At 60.1% G+C, this 22898-nt stretch overlaps 2 protein-coding genes across 13 annotated transcripts in view; one reads left to right on the plus strand and one right to left on the minus strand.

The window, feature by feature from the left end:
- The window catches only part of PPP1R12B (protein phosphatase 1 regulatory subunit 12B), a 602395-nt gene that overhangs the window by 416297 nt on the left and 163200 nt on the right, over positions 1–22898 (plus strand). The gene's annotated exons all lie outside the window — the stretch shown is intronic.
- The window catches only part of NAV1 (neuron navigator 1), a 285045-nt gene that overhangs the window by 4070 nt on the left and 258077 nt on the right, over positions 1–22898 (minus strand). For 8 of the 10 annotated variants that reach the window (XM_050956066.1, XM_050956060.1, XM_050956065.1 and 5 more), the window contains 22 exons: positions 22337–22780; positions 21871–21912; positions 20953–21101; positions 19833–20003; positions 18684–18736; positions 18375–18398; positions 18184–18261; positions 16878–16961; positions 16123–16234; positions 14744–14865; positions 9170–9366; positions 8458–8623; positions 7910–8084; positions 7363–7454; positions 7123–7218; positions 6360–6519; positions 5627–5862; positions 5079–5233; positions 4100–4171; positions 2708–2904; positions 1082–1200; positions 496–693 (listed from right to left, as the gene is read on the minus strand). In XM_050956066.1, the coding sequence (XP_050812023.1) occupies positions 496–693; positions 1082–1200; positions 2708–2904; positions 4100–4171; positions 5079–5233; positions 5627–5862; positions 6360–6519; positions 7123–7218; positions 7363–7454; positions 7910–8084; positions 8458–8623; positions 9170–9366; positions 14744–14865; positions 16123–16234; positions 16878–16961; positions 18184–18261; positions 18375–18398; positions 18684–18736; positions 19833–20003; positions 20953–21101; positions 21871–21912; positions 22337–22780 (3142 nt within the window). The remainder of the gene's footprint in view (positions 1–495; positions 694–1081; positions 1201–2707; positions 2905–4099; positions 4172–5078; positions 5234–5626; positions 5863–6359; positions 6520–7122; positions 7219–7362; positions 7455–7909; positions 8085–8457; positions 8624–9169; positions 9367–14743; positions 14866–16122; positions 16235–16877; positions 16962–18183; positions 18262–18374; positions 18399–18683; positions 18737–19832; positions 20004–20952; positions 21102–21870; positions 21913–22336; positions 22781–22898) is intronic. The other 2 variants (XM_050956064.1, XM_050956063.1) reach the window with 2 other exon arrangements.

The following is a 22898-nucleotide window of genomic DNA, read 5'->3' on the forward strand; positions in this document are numbered from 1 at the left end:
GGGTAACAGATGCTTCTCTCTCGGTCTGATGGGGTGTGTATTGTGCATTGCAGGGCTGACAAGGGATGCCTGTTTGCAGACCAAGCCAGATACCAGCCTGCTTGTACTGGGCCCCCACCATCTGCCACGCGTTTCGGCTTGCTCCCCCCGGCACCCATTATATGGAGCGGCCCTGCTATCAGCCACGTGCTCAATGGAATCTCTCTGGGGAGCGGTTCCAGCCTGAGACACCCCTGGATGGGGGTTGCTCTGTGACGCTGTATGGACAGACACCTGGGGAGGATGGACTCACCTCCCCACCAGCCAGCTGGCCTCCGGGATGCCCCTGTGCTCCCCACCAACCCTCCCCATAGTAACCCCCTTCTCCTCCAGGGCCCCCTACTCAGCCATTACTACACTGCCCTACCCCCCACGGCCTCTGTGACCTCCCCCGTATCTCGCAGGCTCTGATCTCTCACATGCTCATTCGCGTTCCCTACTGGAAGAGGCCCATACCAGGGGGTCGGAGTCCAAGGAGCTGGGCGTGGTATCTTTGACAGTCCGTTCCTCTGGTGGGGAGGCTATGGTGTGGGGTCCCACGCTGGGCGGGGGCAGGTGGTACAGCTTCGATTGGTCCTGCTGCGCTGATGGCCAGGGCAGGGTGTCCCGGACCCACTCCACGGGGTCTTCCCAGGCTGCTTTCTGGCCATGGACCTGAAAGGGGGGCAGAGACTGGGTGAGGGGGTGCAGGGCTCAATGCTCATGGCACCGGGGGCCCAACTGCCCCACAGAGGTAGCTGCAGCTCAGTCCCACTGACTGACAGTGGGGCTCAGGACAGGGAAGGACTGAAAGGTCAGGGTTAGCGCAGGCAGAGATTGGACAACCTTTTAATACCCAGTTCTGCTGGTTCCCCTCAATCCCGACCCTGCCTAGCCCAGCCCTCCTCATCTCCTGCCAGCTCTGTTGTGGGTCATGTTCCTGGCTGTGGGGCAGAGGGCTCAGGGCCATTCTTCTGATCGGATGCCCCCCACGAGGGCTGGGGTGTTAGAGCCCTGGGTCAGTTCAGCCCATGCTTGGCAGGCAGAGGCTTCGGCCGGGTACCTTGATCCCATCCTTTGCCCCCTCCTGCAGGTAGGGGATGATGGAGTTATTCCACAGGTCGATGAACCAGGTCCGGAAATCCTCAATCCCGATGGGACAGGACAGGAAGAAGCAGGGGCCTACAGGAGGGGAGGGAACAAGGAGAGGCCACTGAGGTGAGCCGAGCAGACACAAGCCCTCCCACTCAACTTGGCCTCTAGGACCTGCCGTGCAACTCCCCAGCCCTTGGCTACCAGCTCTCAGCTCCTCCCAGCCTGCACAGCCACAAGGGAACCATGATCCCAGAAGGTGCCTCAACCCTGCCCCTATGAAGTTCTCAACCCGGAACACCTGTCCCCTCCCCAGAGGAGGCATGCTCCCCACAAGGACTTGGACCAGCCTCAGCCGTGATCCCAGCCCCAACCCCAGCAGGGCTGTGATGGAAAACACAGCGCTGGAGCCTGGGCAGAGGTTGTTCCCAACCCTCACCTAGAGCTGAGCACTCTGACCAAGTAGCCAGTCTGCCCCTGCAAAGGCTGCACTGGATGCACTCACCCCAAACTGCTTGCCACAGCTATCTCTGAGGTAGGGGCCATTGGGGACGGAGCAGGATGGTGGCACTGGGAATGTTATCTGGCACTGCTGGGCAGCAGCTCCCTGAAAACATCCCCTGGAATTTGGATCTTTCACCCCAAGGGCTTTACAAATCAGAGACATGCACTGAAATGCAGCCGCCTCTGGGACGGCACACTGGCGGAGGAGAGGCCATTAGGGACCCATGGCAGGGAACCAGATCCCCCTCCACAGGAAACACCCTGGCAGGCTGGCTGTATAACAGAGTGAAAGCTCCTGAGTGGAGCTGGGGGAAACAGGGCAAAAATAATCCACCCACAAACGCCATGGGTGCCAGGATTGGGCAGGGATAGAAATGGAGCTGCTTTCCCAGAGCTCTGAAATATTTCCCAGAACTTTTTTTTTTTTAAATCAAAATCTTTATCAAAATCCTAATTGAAAAATGGGTCTTGGAATCTTTGAGTCACCCCAAACACTTGGTTTCAGGTGATGAGTAATTTTAATTATGGTTTTTGGTAACAATCCTGACGAAAAATTCAACATGAAATGTCATCCACAAAAAAAAAATGGTCAAAAATGTTTGGTTTGGGGGAAAAAAGGATATTTCTCAAGAAAAAACAGCCAAGAAGAAAAAAAAAGTATCAGCACCATCTTAGCATTCATCCTAATTGGACTCCAAACCACACCCACCTCACCAGGAAGGTGGAGCTCCTGTGTTCTGACTCTGCCATGTGACTCTCAGAAGTCCCGCCTTCTGAAGGCGGTACTTCCTGCTGTACTGCAGGAACCTGGCCAACAAATCAGACCAGTGCAGGGGGATGGCTTTGGCTCATTTCCAGGTCAGTGGTAGGTTTGCCAATGACTCAGTAAGCAGACAATGGAAGTTGATTATTGCCTAGAAGGGGCAAAGCATTTAGCCCTGCCCCCTCCTGCAGGCTCCTTCCCTGTGGGAAGGCCAGTGGCAGAGAAACTGCCAGCTGGGGGAGCTGCAGAGCCAATCCCTGAGCAATAGTGGGTCTGCTCCACTTCCTGTGTCCGCCCAGGCCCTGCTGGCTCAGCTCCCACTCTGCTCACCAATGAGGAAGTCTGAGGTGCTGTGCTTCTCCAGGAAGGTGTGCAGGTGGTACCAGAGCTTGGGCACCCAATCCAGCACCCGCAGCAGCTCCATCCTGTTGGCGTTGATGTCGCTGTCCGACTCAAGCAGCTTCCGGCGCAGGTAACGGACCAAGAAGCCATTGGCTGGCTCCACGTTGTTGGAGAACGTCAGCATCCTGGGGGACAGGGAGAGCTCAGCGCTGCACATCCGGACAAAACAATCACCCCCCTCGCCGTTGTTGTGGAAAATCGACCACACAGTTGAATTTGAATCAGACAGCCTGAGGCTCTCTTTATTGATTACAAGTGTGCACACAGGGAGACAGCGGTTCCCTACGCAGAGGGAAGGCTCCTCTGGCCTTTACAAATGTTACCAAGCTTATAAAGGTTAAAACCGCAAAACATAGCACGCTGGTTATACATGTTATTTGCCTTATTTGGAATATAATGCTGATAAGCAAGCTGACCAATTAATTCTCCATCTATGGTTTTTCCTGTTATTGTCTTTGCCAGTCAAGTCTGCGGTTTGACCGTTCCAGCACCTTTTCTGTAGTCCTGACAGCAGGCTCAGCTGTTGTAACTTAACAGATATTCTGGTTCCCCTTTATCCAATTCTAGTTCCTCTTTTTGGGGCCCTGACCACATCTTTCTGCCTCAGCATGCCCTTTGTACAGAAAAACAAGTTTAGCAAAAGTTAAAACTCTTGCTCTTAGCTAAAGGCTTTTGGGCCTACTCTTACTCTATTCTCAGCAAAAAGTCTGGGGCCTTGGGTAAGGTAGGGTCAAGGGGGGGGTTTCCCTATCACCGTCTTGCACATCACCTGTCCCCCAGGTATTGCCCCCTGCACCGCCTCACGGCTCCCTGTGCATTGTATTCCAGGCACCAGCCCCAGCGCCCCCTGCACCCTACCCCTGGTATCAGCTCTAGCATCCCCAGGGCACTGTACCCCCAAGCATCAGTCCGTGCCCCCTGCACCCCCAGAGCTTTCTGGAGCCATGTCATGCACTGCAACCCCAGCAGTGCACACCCTAAAGCCTCCTAAAATGCTGCCCCCCAACGCACGCCTCAAGCACTCTCCAGAGCCTCCCACTGGGGTTGATTGGGGGGGAGGGATTTGTTTCCCTGGCCAGCGGGAGCAGGATCAGGCCTGTGCCACATCCCCAGCAGGTCATGGCTCCCCCCCAGCATGGAAGCCCCTGGATCCCAGGCTGGGCAGGCACAGAAGCAGCACCCTCCGGGGATGGAGGGGTCAGGTCCAGGGCCCTGCTCAGCCTAGGCCTCCAGGGCAAAAAGCAGAGGAGAGACCAGCTGCCGTGCGGGGACCCACAGAGTGGATCTTTCCCTCCACCCAGGCCCTGAGGTCCCCAGTACCTGAAGCTGAGATGCAGGCCATGGTTTGGGGTCATCTTCACGGGCTGGTTGGTCGTGCCGATGATGTAGGGGCTGGGGAGAGAGACACAGACAGGGCCTCATGAAACCCTCCACAGCTGCCCCCTGCTTTGAGGTTAACGTTGTCACCCACTGGGGCTGGCATAGGGGAGAGGAAGGGGCAGCGATCTCACTGTCTCTCCCTTCAGACAGGAGGAGAGATTGGCTTGCTGCCCCCCACCTTGTGGGAGAGAGGCCCAGAAAACAGTCCCCAGCCTCCTCCCTGCCACCCAGGAGATCTGCCAAGGGACTTGGGCAGGATACTGGCCCTGGGTTTGTCCTCTGGCTAGGGGGAAGAGGCTCCCCAGCTCACATCCTTCTGGGCTGGGCTCTGGGAGTGCCATGGCCCAGTGCTAGGGGAGCTGCTTGGGCCCCATGGTTTCCCCCCAAGGTTCTGCGGAGAGAGGGAGAGGGGCCTGGCCAAGGGGACCCACAGCTGGTGCACTTGGGAGGACACAGGGAGCCCCATTGGACCAGCCCTATGTCATGGGGCAGACGGCGTAATGCACAGGGTGGAGTCCAAGGGGGTGGGGCTGGCTGGAGACCAGGGGAAGCGCCATGTGGGGGTCTGCAACCACAGAACATAAGTATCATACCCCTCCTCCCCCCAATGCCCTGGGTGAGGTCAGGCTGGGGTCCCAATGCTCCATTCCCCACTCCAATGCCCCCAGTGAGAGCAGGGGGCTGGGCTCTCACCACAAAGCGCAGGGTGTAGGGGTTGGGGAGCGGGCCTGGGGGGCCCAGGGGCTTTCGATCCCCAGGGAGCTGCGGCTCGGTCAAACAGCCCCACCCCTACCGGAGCGGTGCCCGGTGCTGGGAACAGGGCGCTACCTGGGGGGGCATCAGGGTCGGAGGCTTGGATGCCATTGGTGCGACACCAAGCAGGGGGCGGGGCCAGCATGCGGCGAGGGGGCTCTCTTACCATTTGTGGTATTTGCAGGTGAGTGCTCCATTGACTAGCTCGCTGATGGAGCCAGCCTCGCTGAGGTCATCAAGGAGGATGACCAATGGCACGTCCCCGATGCCCGTCTCCCGGTCAATCTGATTGGCCAGGTTGGAGAGGTACAGCTGTAGGTCCTGGAATGGAACAGTAGGAGTGAATCACCCATCACAGCAGGGAGCGAGGGGTTTCAGGAGCATGGGGTGTCAACAGAGCAATGTGGGGTGAGCTCGGGGCTGGGACAGTGGGGGGCTCTGGGTCAGGTCTGAGGGGCACCAGGCAGAGATAGGGGGGATCCCAGGGCTGAGATAGCAGGGGGCTGTGAGTCAGGAGTGAGGGGCATCAGCAAAGCTGCGGTGGGGGGATCCCGGGGCTGGGACAGCAGGGGGCTGTGGGTTGGGACTGAGGGGCACCGGCAGAGCTTGGAGGGATCCCGGGGCTGGGACAGCAGGGTCTGGAGTTCTCAGGCTCTCCTGGGGTTAGTGCGGAGGGGGATCCGGGTCCCAGCGAACCATCACGGAGCCCTTCACCTTGCACGACTGCTGGTGCATGTTGAAGGTGTTGACGATGCCCTCGGTGACCTCCCTGCCTGAGCGCTCCACCAGGTACTCGGCCAGCCGGTTGGTCAGGTAGGTCTTGCCCGTGCCACTGGGCCCCGAGAGGATGAGGCGCCGGTGCTTGAGCAGGAGGCTGATGTAGTGCTGCATCATGGGCTTGGGGATGAGCGTCTCGAACACCAGGCTGTCCACGCACTTCTCCTTCAGGCCTGTCGGGGAGGGCAGGGGGCGTTAGAGTGACCAGCTAGGGGCTTTGCAATGGGGCCCACCCCCCAGCTCGACCTGAACTGGACTCTGCCCGTGCAGCACAGGCCCAAGGACCGGGGGGGCTGCCTGAGTGAGACCCCAGGGCCTCCTCCCCTTCAGGGCACAGCCTGCAGGACCTCCTTCCTGTCTGCCTCCCATTCATGCTGCAAGCAGCCCTGCTGTGGGCCTGGCCAGCCCTTCCCCACCCAGCTCCTGGTGACCGACTCACAGGAGTGGCAGTGCCTGCTACTGGGAGAAGACAGTGGCGGAGCAGATGAGGCCCGGTGCCCCAGCCCAGTGCCCCCAGCTGACCCCTGGGCTCCCTCTCTTTCCCTCCCCAGATCCTTAGCCGTGGCCCCTTGGCACTGAGGGGGTGGGAAGCACTGGACACACCGTGCCCCACAGGGCTAACGCCAGACCCTGTCTCCAGGGGTGCCGGCTCTCCCCGCCCAGTACTGGCCTTTGAGCACCACGGCGATGCTGGTCACGCCCCTCCGGCAGGGGGGCAGCTCCGGGGGCTCCGTGTCCAGGACCCTCTTCACGTGGCTGATGCTGTAGCCATGCACGGACTCAGTGCTCAGCCCCAGCGTGGAGGCGGGGTCCATCTTGGTGACGTAGTCCTGAGCAGAGAGGGGCAGTGCCGGTGCTCATTTCCCTGGCTCCTGGCTAGTGCCCCTCAATCCTGATCCACTGCCCCCTGCCATCCCAGCCCTGTGCTCCCCCCCAGCCCAACCAGACATGGGCCCACCCTGCAGCACTAGGAGACCGCACCAGGCCAGCATGAGACTCCCCATCGCGCACTGGCTGCTGGGCCTCATGCAGCTCTCGCAATAAGCTGGGTGTCACTGGCCGGAGTTAAGCTAGGAGACAAGGGACTGGGGCACCAGCGGTGCTAGGGAGGGGCCTTCCAACTTCAGCTGAGAATGCCACTTGAGAGAGAGGTCCACACTGATTGGATGGACAGAACGGTCCCACCCCCATGGGAGGTGACGCATGCACAGGTCCAACGCCTGCAGAGATCGGCTCCCCTTCTCCCTGTTTCCACCCATCCAGCACAGGCATTTAAAGGCCCCTTAGGCAAGTGTCTCCCCTCTTGGCTGGCTAGGAGCAGCGAGAGCAGAGCTGTGCCCTGCTCCAAACCAGGGCACGGCCCAAGGCCCAGTTCCCTAGCACCGCAAACCTCTCAAACCCTGGAAGTCTGGAGGGTCTGCTAGCGTCTGTACCTTGAACACCTGGCAGACGGCTTCATCCAGCGTCTTCCAATCCACCTTCCCGCTCACCTTGCTGCAGCCCAGGAAGAATTCCTGCTGCTTTAAGTCCTGAAAGCCAAAGGCAAAAGCATGAGCATAGCTGGGACGTCCCACCTGGCCCCAGCCCTGCTAGCCATGGGCCACCCACTGTGAGCCATCCACGCGCCCCAACTGGGTTGTGTGCTCGCCCGGCAGCGCCCCCGGGGTCCTTACCCCTTTGATGATGTGCTGGGGCGGCATGCGCACCACAATCCGCAGCGTCACCTCATCCTTCTGGGCCCCCACGGCGTCCATTGGTGACAGGTCTGGGGAGGGAGCAGCAGTCAGCCCCGCTTGCTGCAGGAAGCTGCACTCCCCGCAGCAGGTGACAGCCATCCTCCGACAGCCCTGCGAGCCAGGGCCTGACTCATAGCCTGCTATGGCTCCCAGTGTCTGCAACGAGGCAGGGTCAGGCCCCTCGCCTCAGCTCCCTGGGATGGACCCTTGGATCTGGCCCCAAGGGCAGGAGGTCCCAGATCCTTTGGGGCTGCCAGGGGTTAGGATTTCCCTGCACATCAGCCCTTCACCTGCCCCTGCATCCACTGTGTGGCTCCTCCCAGGCTCCATGGGGCACGGGCTGACCCCAGCCCACACTAGAGCCCGTGGCAGAGAGGCCGCCAGACTCCAGCCCCAGAGCGGGTTGCGGCTCCGTGCTGTGGTCAGCGGTGCCCACTTGCTGCACAGAGGGCCCATTCCCAAAGCATCCTGCTCTCCCTGGTACCTGTATCTGCCAAGCCAGGGCTGAAGGATTGAGCGAGAGCGAGGCCCAGTGAGCGCCGTGGGGACGAGGAGGCTGACGTGCTCCTGAGGTGCCCGGGGATGGAGCCCGGGACCGACGAAGGCCCTGGGACCACTTTGAGCCGGTCGTTCTCAGCCTTTAGGAGATCCACCTCCAGCTGTGGAGAAGGCAGGAATTACAGAGCAGAGCCTGCGGCCATGGACCCAGATCAGGAACCCTCCAGCTGTGCCAGCTGCTCCGGCAGGGCTCTCAGCCTACCCCCTCTCCCGTGCCGTGCAGTCACTGAGTCCCGATGCCATGAGACCAGAGCGCAGCCCCACAATCAAAGGCTACGAGCCAGACCGTGTGCTCAAAGCACATGACCCAGAGCAGACCAGGGGTGGTGCCTGGCCACACCTAGCCGTGTGCCCCACCAGAGAGAGGGCTGGAAATGGCCAGAAGAGGCAAGCCAAGGGAGCAGCCCAGGGTCGATGAACCAGGCCCACTCTGCAGTGAGTCCGTGGCTCCCCATGCAGGTATGGGGCCCTCACCTGCATGTTGTGCATGGTCTCACGGAGCTGGTCCAGCTGGTGGGCTGAGTTCAGAGCCTCCAGCCGGATGTCAGTCAGTTTCATCTCCTTCTCCCACAGCTCTGAGCGCAGTTCCGACACCTCCTTCTTCTCCGGCTCTTCCTCCTCCTCGTTGGCCTGGAAGAGCCTGCGCCGGGGAAAAGACACCCGTAGGGTGGCCAGTCACAATCTGTTCTGCTAGGGGGTGCTGAAGCGAGGTGTGACCCCAATTTCCACCCAGTGGCCACTGCTGGGTCCTGAGCGATGCTTTCAGAGGAGACTGAGCAGCAGCCGGATTTGGGGGGGGGGGGTGTCACAGGGCCCAGCCAATGCCAATGCACCAATGGCTTCCTGTGCCTATGTGGCAGCAGGACCAGCGAGCATTAGGGAAGCAAAGAATGCCAGCCAAGCTGCCTCGTCCACCCCCATCCAGATCCAGCCAGAGCAGCAGTGCTGAGGACAATGAATCCACCAGGCCAGGGTCAATGCTGGGTTCCAGACATGCCATACCCAGGAAGGGAGAAGGGGCCGGGTGCCCCCCACTGTGGCCTGGGGCCTGAGCAGCTGGCACAGGAATCTGAGTCTACGGGCCAGGCTCCCAGCTGGAGTCCATGCAGCGTCACTGGGTTACTCCAGCTGGAGATTTGGCCCCGTGCATAGCCCCTGCGAGCCGCAGGGCAAGGGCTGCCCTTACTCAGTGGCATCGATGCCCACGGAGGAGGAGTTGGAGGACTTGATGGAGGGCGAGGCGGTCTCAGTGGAGCCGTGCTGCAGCTTGGGAGAGGACGGGGCTGAGGAGTCAGGGGTGGCGATTTCCTCGATGTCTGAGTAGGAGGAGGCTGACTTTGGGCCCTTCTTGATGCTGAAGGCCTTGTTGAACGAGCTCCGGAGCTGCAGGAGACAAGGACGACACCGGGAAAGGTTAAACCACAGATCACCTGAGCTGTGACACTAGCCATCTCCCATCCTGACCCCAGCTCTGGCCAGCAGGCGATGAACTCCATGGTCACTTGGCAGGAAGAGCTTTATCTTGGGTTCCTCCTGGGGGATTCCAGCTCCCCCAGCCCTTCTGCTGCTGCACTGGCCCCATGGGGGAACCCCACAGGAGGGTGGGTGGATCTTCCATGATCACAAATGCATGTACCATGTGTGCCCCCACAGCCCCACTTGAGAGAGTGCATCCCGCTGGGTGGTGGCTGCGTCAGAGGAGCCAGCACTGAGGGAGACCGACCAGGATGTCTGGTGCATCCCCTTGCCTGGGTAGAAGAAAAGAGCTGCTCCGCCTTGCACATCACCCAGCCCCAGCCAGGGGTCGGCGCCTCTTACGTCCTGCCTGCGCTGCCTCCTTTGGCTACTCAGCCACCCCACAGGGGAGAGGGATGCTACCCATAAGGAAGGGGCCAACTGTAACTATCAGGGTCCCTCCAGACCTAAGTGGGGATGGGGACCCTGCATGGCAGAGTGCCCACCACCCTGACCTCCATCCCTGTTGCCCTCACTTGCTGCCCAATGCTTAGGGCCCAGATCGTCAAATCCCAGATCCACCGAAGGCCGTGCAGGACAAAGCTGTAACCTCAGAGGCTTCAGCACAGTCCGAGGGACCCAACTACAGAAGTTCCAGGCCCATCAGCACTCCGCTGTGCCCCGGGTGAGCCCAGTGCTCCCAGGAAGGAGAAAAAGCCTCCCTGAATAAACCCTCCAATGCCGATGGAGTGCAGCCAGTAACGCCCACCCCCATGGGCAGGCCCCATCGTGCCCGCAGTGCTCAGGCACGCTTCCACTTTATGGAATCCAGAGGTGGGTCCGAGCAAGCAGCAGCAGAGGCAAGCGCAGGTGCTCGCCAAGCCTGGCTGACCCAGCAAGGCAGTGCCCAGTGCTGGAGGCACATCCGCGTTACACTCCAGAGACAAGATCCCACGGGGCCATGGACAGGTCCCATCACTGCCCCCTGGCAGCACACACAGAATATGTCCCCCGTGAGGCAGCTTTCGGGCATCCACACACAACCCCTTGGCACCCCAGGTCAGCATGACAGCAGCAGGGCCACTCATTCTATGCCAGCTCCACTGCAGCAGGAGGCTCCCTGGGGCACATCCAGTCCTGCCAGGACTCTGCGGGATTCAGTGGAGTCCAACCAAGGAAGACCTTGGCCTGCTGTCATCCAACCCTCATTTGAAACGACTCTGAAAGGGGACTGCAATATGAGGGAGGCGTGTGATCCAAGCCCACTTCTGGGGACCCCTCCCTGCTTTGGCAGGGGAGCACGGGATAGTGGGGAGAGCGGCAGCTTGAGTGACAGCACTTGGGGTTTCTCTTTCCAGCGCTGCTTTGCTAGGGGTGCTCGTTCCACCATTCAGCCCTACAGGAGGGCACAGTAGGCCTGTTACTGCACCGGATGTTCTATCTAGTTCGGGGCTGGCTCAGCTCAAAGCAGCTGTAACCGGCTGCCCTGTGCAGGACTCCTGGGACGGGAACTGCCAGCATCCAGGGTGCAGAAGGCAGAGATTAGCCTCAGGTCTCTGATGCGGGATACCCAGTCCTAGTGTTCTCTGGGAAATTCCTTACCGCCTCTCCAGCCAATCGCCATCCCCGATTCTACACCTGCAGAAGATTGGCTGGCAAGGGATTCTATTTGAACGGGATGGCATCGGAGGAACATTCCACTGCATGCAGCTAGAGGACAGCCTGGCACAGGAACATCCTATTCTGGTGGGCATGGGACGTCCCATTCCCCTAAAGCCCAGCTTGGCTATGCCATGAAAGGCAGCAGGCGTGAGGCAAGGAGAGCACAGTCTTTGTCTCTGGGGGCTTGAGTCTGTTCTGCTAGGTCAAGCATAGCTGGTGGGAAGCTCCAGTATGGGGGAAAAAACACCACAGATACCAAATTACGGTGCTAACACGTGGTGGCTGGGGGCCCATGTGGTGCTACAGAACATCTCCGTGGCTCTGATCACAGAGGAGCCTGGCTCGTGGTATGAGGGAGAAGGCCATGCCCATGCAGCCGCCTGCTTTGGTGCCCAATGTCCCCATTCTGCAAGGCTCACGCCCACCCCCCTGAACTCAACGGAGCTGCTCCTGCCGGTGCAAAGAACCCAACCCAAGGTCAGGGAATCCAGCCCCAAAAGGCTCACCGGACTCAGAGGGCTCGGACAGGGGACATTGCTCATGCCCAGCTCTGCATGAGCCTCCCCAGCAAGGACGACAGCGGGGTTGCTAACGCGTGAGGGGCCTGGAGGCCCAGACTACTGCTCAAGCCGCACCCCAGATGGAGCATGCAGCATGCATACATGCACACACCAGGGGCACAGAACATAGACACCGACTGACAGGATGGCTCGGGGGGCCAGACGGGACTCTGAAATGGGGGTGTCGCCTGCCTCATTCGCAGTCCCACACCAACCCCAGATCACTTGAGGAGGCTGCTCCCCTTTAGCACTCATCTCGCAGGGTTAGCAGCTTGCACATCGACTGCAAGATGCCAACTGGCCCTTGTGGATCACAGAGGACATCACCAGATGCCATGTCACAGGACTGGCAATCTGTGCATTGCCCTTTCTTTACCCTGGTGTTGCAGCATGGTTGACAGATTCATACAGACCAGGCCTTTCCTGTGCAGTTAAGGCCCTGTTCTGCTCCCACTGCAGCCAATGCAAAGCTGGGTTCAAAGAGGGCAGGATTGGGCCTTGGGGATGGGCATCAGCCTGTCGGCCCGTGGGCTAGACTTGGTGGGCAGAGCTGATTGGACAGTGTGGTCAGGAGGGAGGGCTCCATGCTGAAAATGTTGCATTTTCAGCGGGGAAAAAAAAATCATCAAAAAAGTCAGGAAATGAAATATTTTGATTCTGAAATGATGCCATGGTGCTACATGGGAGTTGTAGTTCAGTTGCCTCATGCTCCTGTCCTCCTTCATGGGCTAGAATCCCCAGTCAGACTACAACTCCCATGATGCATAATCTCTTCTGTGGCCAGGAGAGGCTGTATGTTATAGCAATTGCGTGGCTGCAGTGCATCATGGGAGATGTAGTTTGATTGGGGAGGGTGTGTATCCCTGAAATACAATGGGGTCTTTCACAGGATTGCGGAGTTGGCCTTTGCCAACAGATTTTCATATTAAAATATATCTGGTCATGCTGAGTATTTCAGAGAGGAAGGAGGGCGACCCAGCTCCCTCCAAGGATGGACACCGCCCATTGAGAGGAACTGGGGTGCCCTAGGGGACCCTGTGCTATGTTAGGGCCTGAGTCTGCAACCTCCATAAACCTGTGCCTATGGGCTGAAGGTCATTCAGCCACCATCTACTCGGATCATGTGGCAATGCTGGGCATCGTCACCAGAGAGGGGCAGGTCACTGCCCACAGCCCCACGCAGTCAGTGGCAGAGTCAGGCTAGACCCACATCTCCTGACTCTCAAATTCCCTCCCTCCAAGCACCAGATGCTGCCACCTTTCAAGCTGAGTAAATGAAGGAGCTTTCAGAACTTTGCCCTCTCGTCCAATCTGGTTTCAGCAGATTCGGGATGGGAGTGGGGACACTGGCGACCCAGGAGTAAGGGTGAGGAAGGGGTCTCAACTGGATTGGCTAAAGATGCTGATGAAAACTTTGAGTGAGAGAAACTTCAGCCAGGAGGGTCAGTTTAGCCTCTAGAAAGTGTATGATGATTTTGTTTTCAGCGTAACATTGTTTCCAGCATCCTCATGACTTGAATCTCGTCTTTGATGATGAACGTATTCTCGTGTTTGCTATAAATATATCGTAGTGGGGATGCTGTGCAGAGGGCTGATCCTCTGATACGTGCGGTTCCTTCAGGAACAGTTGGCCGGATAATTTGGTGAATGCTCAGTGCATGTGGGACTGGACACGCAGAGAACGGGCTGAGGGCTCAGGGCTGGCCTGTACCTGTTGCTACCTGCACAGACTGAGCGAGGCCCGCAGACGCCTGGAAGGCAGGTGGTTTCGGGGACATGAGGTATCACCACAGCTGCCCTGGGGTGTTCCCAGTCTGGCCAGCGGCAGCAGAAGGATCCCACAAGTGCCAACCCAGCCCGCTGTCACAGTCCCAAAAGGTTCAGAAAGTTCCGGCTCTGCGGCACTCTAGGGATTTGCTTCTCACCCGGAGGAGGAGGTCCAGAGCGCGGCCTGTATGATCAGCAGTGACTAGCCAGCTGGGGTACCCAGCTTCATAGGTTTCCAGGTTCTGATTAATCAGTCTGACCTCCTACACCACCCAGGCCAGAGAACCTGGTCCAGCCACTACTGCCCTGAGCCCCAGGCCTTATGGCAGAGACAGAGCATCTCTCCAAAGACCACTGAGGTGTTTCATGTACCAAAACTCAAGGGCACCCAATAGCCCTAGCCCCCTCTGACAGTTCAGACCCAGGAGCCCAACTCCCCTTGGCCAGAGCTCGATGGGGGCTGAGGAGCTGGCTTCAAAGCTATAACAAGCCAGTGAGGTAGCAAGGCTCGGCAACTCCGGTGGATGGACCATGCTCCACAGGTGGTGAGCGCCAGTGGAATGGATGGAATGGTTAGTTTCATGAGTGCCGTCCCACTGGAAATGAGCAATCACCCTGGACGGGGGGCAAAACATGGGGAACGGGGGTGGGGGTGGGGAGGAAGTGTCAGACTTACCTCGTATACCTGGAAAAAAAGGGTTGGGGTCAGCATTGGGGGAGAAAAAACAAAACAAAGCAAGACTTAATCACACACTCTGCTCAGAGCCTTGCCTGGGGTGACTGCACGGCTAGGGAGCCCTGGAGACCAGGGCAGCCTCCCCTAGCCTGCTGCTGCCAGCCTTTCCCCTCTACCTGAGCTGGAGAGAAGTGGGAACCGACCCCCATGGGGAGTCCTGGCATGGGAGGGCTACCGGACTAGTCCCTGCTGTGTCCAACTGCACCCCCGCCAGGCTGCATTGCAGGAGCCAGCAGTTCCAGTGTGGGATTGGAGGGCGAGAGTCATCAGTCCGAAATGGTGCACACGTACTGGAACTGGGCTGGGGAGCTTCCCTGGGTAGGCTGCGAACCCCGCCCAGCTGGCGACTCGGCCCTCAGCCCCAGAGCCAGAGTTGGCAAAGCACTTCCGAGAGGAAGTCCTGGCCTGCGGCATCCCCACAGGGCAGACAGCAGCGTGCTAATCCGGGGCACCAAGGGGCCAGCCCCAAGCCGCTGGGGTGCCTTGTGCACTAAGAACACAGCATGGACAGCCCAATCCTGGGCCAGATCCTGCCACGATTTCCCCCTGCGCCTCCTCCCCGCCAGCCCCCCTGACCTACCCAGCTCTTCTTCTTCTTCTTCTTGGCATCAGCATCCTTGCCGCTGCCGATGCTGGAGTGGCTGGTGATGCTGTTGAGGCTGGAGATGCTGTCGGAGGAGTTCTGCCTCTTGATGCGCAGCTCTGGGGCCCCAGGGGGAAAGGCAGAGAAAGAGGGAGAGAGAGGCTGAGAATCTACATGCTGGCCAAGAGCCCTCCCCACTGGAGCCATTCGCACACCCCACCTATTCTGCTCTGCTCCCCTGGCTCAGCCAGCACCTTCCCCAGCTCCTGCGCCTTGCAGTGGCTTCCCTGGATTTCTCTGCACTTCACTTCTTGCTCGTCCAGCGCCATGGGGATCCTTATCTTCCCTTATGGGAGGAGTGTGCTGTCTCCAAGAAATCTGTGCTTATGGGAGCTTTAAGACATTTTGCCACCATCTTATAACGGTTCTTTGTCCTCCTAGAGCACCCTGCTAATTTTGGGGGCAAGGATCAGAACCCCATAGTGGCAAATAAGGGTAGTACACAACTCTCAGCTATTGGTTCAGGCTCTCTGCAGACTCAGGCAGACGTCTCTGCATCAGTTACATTTGGATCAGGCTTTCAAAGCACCAGGAAAGCTAGAAACAAACGTGTGGAATGAAAGCTGGGATTCCCACAGTCCTGCAGCAGAGGGGCTGGGTTCTCTGCTGAATTCTGTGACAGGGCTCTGTGCAGGCTGGGTTTGCACAGACTGTAAGAATTAGACCCAGATTTCCAAATGCTCAGCACCACAGTGAGATTTCCAAAGGTGCTTCGGTGCCAAACTCCCACTGAAATCAATGGGAACTCAGTGTTTGAGACCTTTGAGGATCTGCGCCCCAGTGCCCTGGGAATGGCTGATTGTAATTAACAAGCCGCTCTTAGTGGAACGGCACAGGCCGCGCACAGCAGCAGCTTGCTCCCGTTGGGACATGCTGACAGACCATGCAGGGTTCTCTCTCATCAGCGGCCAATGTTATTCTGTTTCAGTGAGATTCCAGACTCTCCTGCCTGGACTTGAAAGAGATGCTCATACATATTGCAGCAAATACACAAGGACCCGGTGAGAGTGACACGGATCAGACATGTGCTGCTGAGAGACGGGAGAGGCTGATGCAGGATGGTCTTTGCTGGGGCGGTAGAGGACACTCCATCTCTCCTGGCAGAGAATGCAAGACATTGCACTGGGGGGTGTTTTAATCCTCCCAGCTCCTGTGAATGAGCAGAACTCCATCATCCCCCTTTCCTCCCCATCCTGGCGAGGATCTGGATCCTCTGCCTTGACAAGCACACAACCCAGGGGTCTAGATCACAGGCCTGGCGCTGGCCCCACAGCAGCAAGAAGCAGGGATGGCAGCACTGCCAGAGCCTGGCTCACCTTTGGGTGTGATGTCGGTCCCGTTCAGAGCTCCTTGGATCACAGCTTGGGCCTCCGAGTTCTTCTTCTTCAAGAAATCGATGGTCTCCCGCAGGTCCAGCAGCTCCGTGTCCTGGCAGAAGCACAGGGAAGATACCCTGTAGTCCCTGGCTGGGTGGAGGTGCCAGGGACATCGCTAACCCGCGCCCACAGCAAGCGCCTCTCCCCTCAGCCAGGACGCATGCCGGGTGCTGGGCACAGCAGGCCACCAGCCTCCAGGGTTAATAGTCAAGAGTCCTCCAGGGATGCCCAAAAGAAAAGGAAGGTCTGGCTTGTGCCCCAGGGCCGGACATCGCTGTCCAGGAATGACCCCAGCCACTCCAGGGCAGCCCACAGCACCAGCCAGCACAGACCCAGGGACACAGGAGAGGTCAGGCCCAGCAGAGACAAGCGAAGGCGCTACCTGTGGGGGTAGGTGCGTCTCCAGCCTGCAGCACAGCCAGCTTCCTGCGAGGATGCAGCAGGCTCTGCTCCTTCTCCATGGAGAGGTTTCCCCATCACCCAGTGGGCTGGCTAGGGCACTGGTGGTGCTGGACAGAGGGGCTGGCCTGCCCGCAGGTCAGGCACCCCTTTGTCTCTGAGGGGACTCGCAGGGAGCTGCGCTGAGCCCACTGCCAGCGAATAGGAGACCCCCGTGGGGGGAGGGGGGTTAGAACTCCTCCCTGGCACAGAGACCCCAGTGCCCCAGTACCCAACTCTCCCTGCCCAGCACCCACCTTCTCTTCCGCGGTCTCTGCCAGCTGGCGCAGACGGGACGTCATGTTCACCAGGCTCTGCTCGAAGGCCGCCACCAGGTTAGCCTGAAAGGCAGCGGGAGAGGGCGTCACACTCAGCTGGGGAACAGAGAGCACGGTGGGGAGCCGGACCGGCAGGCGCTGCGTGGCAAGTGCCCGGTGTGGGGGAGGCGAGCATGCAACATTCGCCCCTCATCTCCCAGCACGCTGCTTTATTGCCCGCTCTGTCCCGGAGGGACCCAGGCTCGCAAGCCCAGCAGCCCCGCATTGGGCTCACAGTCCAGTCTGTACTATAGCCAAGGTCTCTCGGAACAAGGGCAGGGAAGAGCCCTAATCTCTCGCCCCTGGGGAAGAGGCTGTCTCCCAAGAAGGGAGGGGTGGAAGTCAGAGGGAAGGTGCCAGAGGTGGGGATGGACACCTGGAGTCTAGGGTGAGGAGGGATGGGGCCAGGGGTAGAAGCAGGCAGGAGGGAAGAGTGTGGTCCTTGCAGGAGGGATCCCCTAGGGCTAACAGTGGCTGGGAGGGTTCCCAGCTCAGTGCCCACTCTGGGTCCTGCCGCTCCGACCCCTCTGGTCCTGGAGCCGGTGGTGCCGACACCACAGACCAGAGCAGCCGTGCTCCATGCCACGCCACATGGTGTGTACAGTTTCTCCCGCTGGGACGCACCAAGCCATCTCCCAGGCCCACTCTGCCCCCGCACAGCAGCAGGCTTCCCCGGCATGCCAAGGGCCTTGCGCAACATAGAGAGCAGCCATGCGGAGGGATGATCTCAGTGGGGAGGTGACCCCACCCCACAACGAAGAGCAGTGGGTGCTGTCAAAACGGGCATCTTCCTGCAACCTGCCAGTTGAGGGTGCCGGGCACAGGGGACACACTGGCCTCAGACACCCCTGAAGACACTTCACTGCCAGCTGCAGCAGCTGCTACTCTGACCCATCTCCTCCGCCTCCGTGACCAGCTCCTGTCCCAGGGAGAGCTGCACAGGCTGGAGCGCCTGTGCTGGGCACTGGCCTCTGCATCTCTGTCCTGCCTGCCCTTCGGTACCAGCTCTGCCCCTCACGTCCGCCATGGGTTGAGCCTTCCCCTCCTTGCTCCTGGCAGGGTCATCTGCTTGCTGGGGCAGGGTGCGCCTGACCCCTGCCTTGTCCCCAGGGCAATGCCCCACCATTTCTCCCCCCATCTTTAAGATATTAGCACAGTTGGCATTTTAGTGGGTCCAGAGACCTCTGATGATGCCCCTCACTCCAGACGAGCACTAGGCCTGGCCCGGAGCTGTGGCTGGACTCACGTTGGCTGACAGCTGAGACGTCAGGGTCGCCACCTTCTCCTGGGATGACTCCAGCTCCCGGCGCAGCTTGCGGATTTGCTGGAGTGGAGAGAAGGCAAAGGGGGAAGGGTCAGGGAGAAGTGGGCCGCTCCCGCCCCCAGGGGCCGGGAGCGAGCCGTCAGGGCGGGTGGAGAAGTGGGGTCTCACTGTACCTCGGATTGCATCCTCTCCTCCGCCTGGCAGAGCACAGCGTAGCAGGAAGGAGAGACAGACAGAGGCCAGCGTTAGGATAGAGGGGGGAAGTGAGGCGCAGGCGAGATCGGGGGCAGAGCCATGCACGGAACTGAACCCTGCCCCAAGACACCTTGGGGCTCCTCCCGCAAAGCCATCCAGACAGCAGCTGGCTGCAGCCACCCCTGCAAGGCCCCATGGGCGTGGCCTGGCCCATCCCCCACCCCCCAGCCGTGCAGGTAACAGGAGCATCCCAGCGCAGGCGGGGAGACCGTGGGAGCAGTTCTTACTGAGGAGTAGGTGGAGGAGGCGCTGGAGGCCAGGGACAGCACTGATCCGTGAACTGCAATAGAACAAACCTGCCTGAGTCACGGAGTCCTCCACCGTGCCCTGGCTCAGAGTGCAGGGGGGAGGGGAGAGTACTGGCTTTCCCAGAGGGGTCTGTGGGGCATCACAGCAGGGGATGAATGGGGAGGCAGGGGCAGGAGGGGTACTGCAGAGGTTACAGGCAGGGGCCACATTCAGCTGGGCAGCCTGCCCTGGCAAATCACCCCTGCCATGGGGCACCACCTGGCCAAGGAGCTCACAATGCTGTAGGGACACCACTGAGCAGAGCCTGACCACCCCCAGCCCCTCCTCATCCCTGGGAAAAGCCGGGTCAGCATCACCATCCCCATTATACAGCTGGGGAAACTGAGACACCAGGGTGTGGGGAATGGGGGGCCTTGCCCCAGGTAACATGGCGAGGCACAGCCAGGAACAGTCTGACTCCCAGCCCTGCGCTTTGCCCATGATGGCTCCGTCTCCCTCCAGGCTGAGCCCATGAGGATCTGCATCCCCAGCTGCCCAAATCCTCCCTTCCTGGCCCTAGAGCCAACCCATTCCCAGCACCCATTCGGCTGCCAAACCCATCACAACATTCCAGGTGGGTACCTGGAGCCCCCGTGTCCATCTGCTCATCTACGCTCAGGGACTTGCGAGCCCAGAGCCAGGTTCCCAGCCCAGCTTTGCACAAGCAGCCCCTGACACCTCCACAGGCATCTCTGAGCTCAACCCCGCTCTCCTCCAATAGGCCTGTGCAGGTTCCTTCCCCCAGAGGAGTCATGGAGCCTGCACTCTGGCGCAGGGAGCAGACAGAGCCAGTGGACCCAGCCACTGCTCTCACACTCAGTAGGGCAGGCTGGTTTGACCCATCCTGCTGCCTTGAGACCGACAGGATTCCCCACTCGCTCGCCAGCAGGATTAACCCTTTCTTGTCTCCCCCACAGCAGTGGGAAATGCTTCGGTGCTCGGGATCGCGAGCGCTACCGCTGCCACCTACAGGTACCAAAAGGGAAGCCCGAGGCACGGAGGGGTGGGCAGGGGACCGTGGATCCATGCTACCCCTGGGTAATGGGAAGGAAGAGCCCATCGCTCCGGTAGGAGCACGAGTGTCTCACCGTCATCCGCGGGGTCCCGGAAGGAGCCCGAGCGGATCATGCCCTTGGGTCTGTCTGCCAGGGAGAGGGTGCTGCCCATCTGGGAGGTGCTGTAGAGCTCGAAGGCGGAGTCGTGGGTGGGGATGCTGTTGGAACGGGTGATCCGCGGAGTGGTTGCAGAGGTGGGACTCACTGCACGGAGAAGGCAGGGGAGGGAGAAGAGAAGAGGCAGGGTCAGAAATGCGCCTGGCCCAGGGGAGCAGAGCAGCAGGGAGCGTGGGGTGGGGAGGGGCTGGAGCCCTGAGGAGTCAGGGACGTGGAAGGGTGGGGGAGGATGCCACACATGGTCACGCTCGGGACCAGAGCCTCAGCTTGGGCAGGATGGGGAGACTCGAGCGAAGCCAGTACAGCTAGGTGAGGGATACCTGCTTGAGGCTGGCCCACACGCTCTCCCCAGTGGTGAATCCTGGGAACAGCGAGTTCATGCCCAAAGCCGGTGTCCATCAGGAGTAACCCCACTTGGCCTCGATCCCTCCCCGCAGTAACTGGTGTAAAACAGGAGTAACACTGGGCCCAATCCCCCGCTCACTCACTTCGGTTTCAACCAGGAGTAACCCCACTGGGCCTGAACCTTCACGCTGGTGTAAATCAGGAAAATTCCACTGACGCCAGTTCCTCTGGCACAAGCGAGAGAAGTGTGCCCCACACCCATGAGGGACTCTCCTACCGACAGTTTGCCTCCCACTCACTTTCATAGAGGGCGCTTTCACTGGGAGCCCCCACTCACCCACCCACAGCTGGGCTATGTCAGAGCACGGCCCTTTGTGAGGAGGCTGCCCAGAGAGAAAGCAGAGGGCAGGCGCCAGAGGCTGGGCAGAGGGCCCGGGAGTGGGTTAGGGACTTCATGGGGCTTCTCTGCCTCTGGTTTCTATGGTCAAGGCCCTCCGGCCCCGACAACAAGCCAGCGCCAACCTCTGGAGCACACAGGTCTTGCTGTGATCCTTGGGTGCTGCAGAGACACCAGGGGCCAGCTCCTCAGCTGGCGTAAGCCGGCAGAGCTCCCGGGATGCTGCTTTCAATGGTGCTGCGCTGGTTTACACCCGCCGGGGATTTGGCTCTGACCCAGCCATGGGAAACTGACCAATATTCGTGAGTGGGCTTTTCCCGGCCAAGGACACGGAGAGGGCGGGAGGCGAGGGCAGCTCTGATGGGTCGTCCGATTCTGGGAGCCCGCCGATCGTGTGGGAGTGGCGCCTCTCCTTGGTCTCCTCTTGGGACTGGAGCTGGTACCTGCCAGGGCCAAGGGAGAGATCAGCAAGGCGACGCTGCCGGGGGTCCCTGCTAGTCCATTTTTCCCAGCCAGGGTTGAGTGGCCAAAGGGCTTTGGAATGGCCACGACTGTCGCCAAACAGCTCAGAGAAAAGCCACATGGCAGATCCTTGCACCCACTGGGACACTGTGGGGGCAGTTCTAGGGGCTTGGTCCGCCTCTTCCTCTGCAAGGATCTGATGAAGCCAATGGCGAGGGGGAAAGCTTGGCCTGTCTCCAGAGCATCGGGCGCAACAAGGAGGTGGAGGGCTGGGCTCAGCTCTGGTGTAGCAAACCTGTCTCTTGCCAAGATGTCCCCCTCAGCCCTGAGGCATTTCCCGCTGCCCAGGACAGCACAGGGAGGCCGAGATGCCAGCTGCAGCACTGGGAAGTCAGGCTAGGGGGCGTGGACTCGACACGACAGTGGATTTCTGGCATCAATGACAGGCTGGTCTCCCGCTGCTCCGGGGACGATATTCTGCCCTTGCTGTGAGTGACCTGCGGTGTCCTGGGCAGCAGAGCCGCGCTTTTGGGACAAGAGGGCGAGGGGCAGGGAAGATGGCCCAGTGGTTAGAGCACTAGCCTAGCAAACTGGGGGTGAGTTCCTTGCTCTGCCACAGCGACCTTGGGCAAGTCCCTTAGCCTCTCGGAGCCTCAGGTCCCAGCACTAACGGAGGACTAGTACTCCACTCCCTGCAGCTGAGAGGTCCCTGAGTGACCGTGAGGGGCCACACAGGCATTGAGGTTTTACCTCAGGCCCTTCTTGGGCAGTGTGTTCCGGTCGCGGTTGGTGCTGGGGAGGAAGAGAAACACGAGTCATGGTTGGCTCCGTGGGCTGGAAGAGGGAGGGCACTCGCCAGGGGCAGGCTAGGGGCAATGCCCAGCTGGGGGCTGTGCCAGCTTGGTCGTGGGTCCAGTCTGCTGGCTTCACTGGGAGCGGGTATAGAAGGGGTGGGTGGGCCCGGAGCCGGCGTTTCCAGGGCATGGCGGGGATTCCGGCCCAAGGCTTGTGCCTCACAAAGCTGTCCACCCCTAGGGCTGCTGGGTGCCCCACGAGGTCAGGCAGCCCTCCCCATGGGAGCGTGGTGGAGGTTGGGGTTCTGTGCCCCCCCATAGCAAAGCAGGGAGGCTCTGGAAGCCCCCCAACTCCGATAGCTGAGCTCCAGCACATCTAGATGGCCCTGCTTCCACCCACCCTCCCCCTCCTCCAGCGGCACCTGTCCAGATGTGCAGCTCTGGGGCTGCCAGTCCAGCCCTGCTCGCTGGTCTCCTCCTCTGTGCTGACGGGAGGGGTGGCAGCAGGGGTAGGGGTGGTGGCGCTGCTCCCGGAAAAGGCACTGGGCAGGCTGATTGGCATCTGCAGGGACTCCATGCTGCGGTGCAGGCCCGAGAGCTTGGGGTACATCCTGCCCTCCTTGGGGACACTGAAGCCGCTCATGAGCTCCAGGCCCTGGGAGAAGCTGGCTGAATTGATGTTGAGGATGGGGGCCGGGCTGGGAGCAAAGCAGGGCGTGAGGTGCCCGGCTGCCGGGTGCAGGTCCTGCCGCTTGCTGGCGTGGGGCTGGGGCAGGTCACTGGAGGAGGGCAGGTCCAGGCTGTTGGAGTTGACCTTGTCCAAGTTGGCCAGGGAAGGGGGTTTCACGTAGCTCTTGGCGGGCGCCCTGTGGGAACACAGAACCAGGATGGGGAGGAGCAGCGGAGACGACGGGCCTGAGGCTAAGCCCAGAGAGGGGAGGAAGCTCGGCTGTTCAACCAGCAGCCTGAAAGTGCGGCAGGGCC

Source organism: Gopherus flavomarginatus, chromosome 5, assembly GCF_025201925.1.
Source record: "Gopherus flavomarginatus isolate rGopFla2 chromosome 5, rGopFla2.mat.asm, whole genome shotgun sequence".
Lineage (NCBI taxonomy): Eukaryota > Metazoa > Chordata > Testudines > Testudinidae > Gopherus > Gopherus flavomarginatus.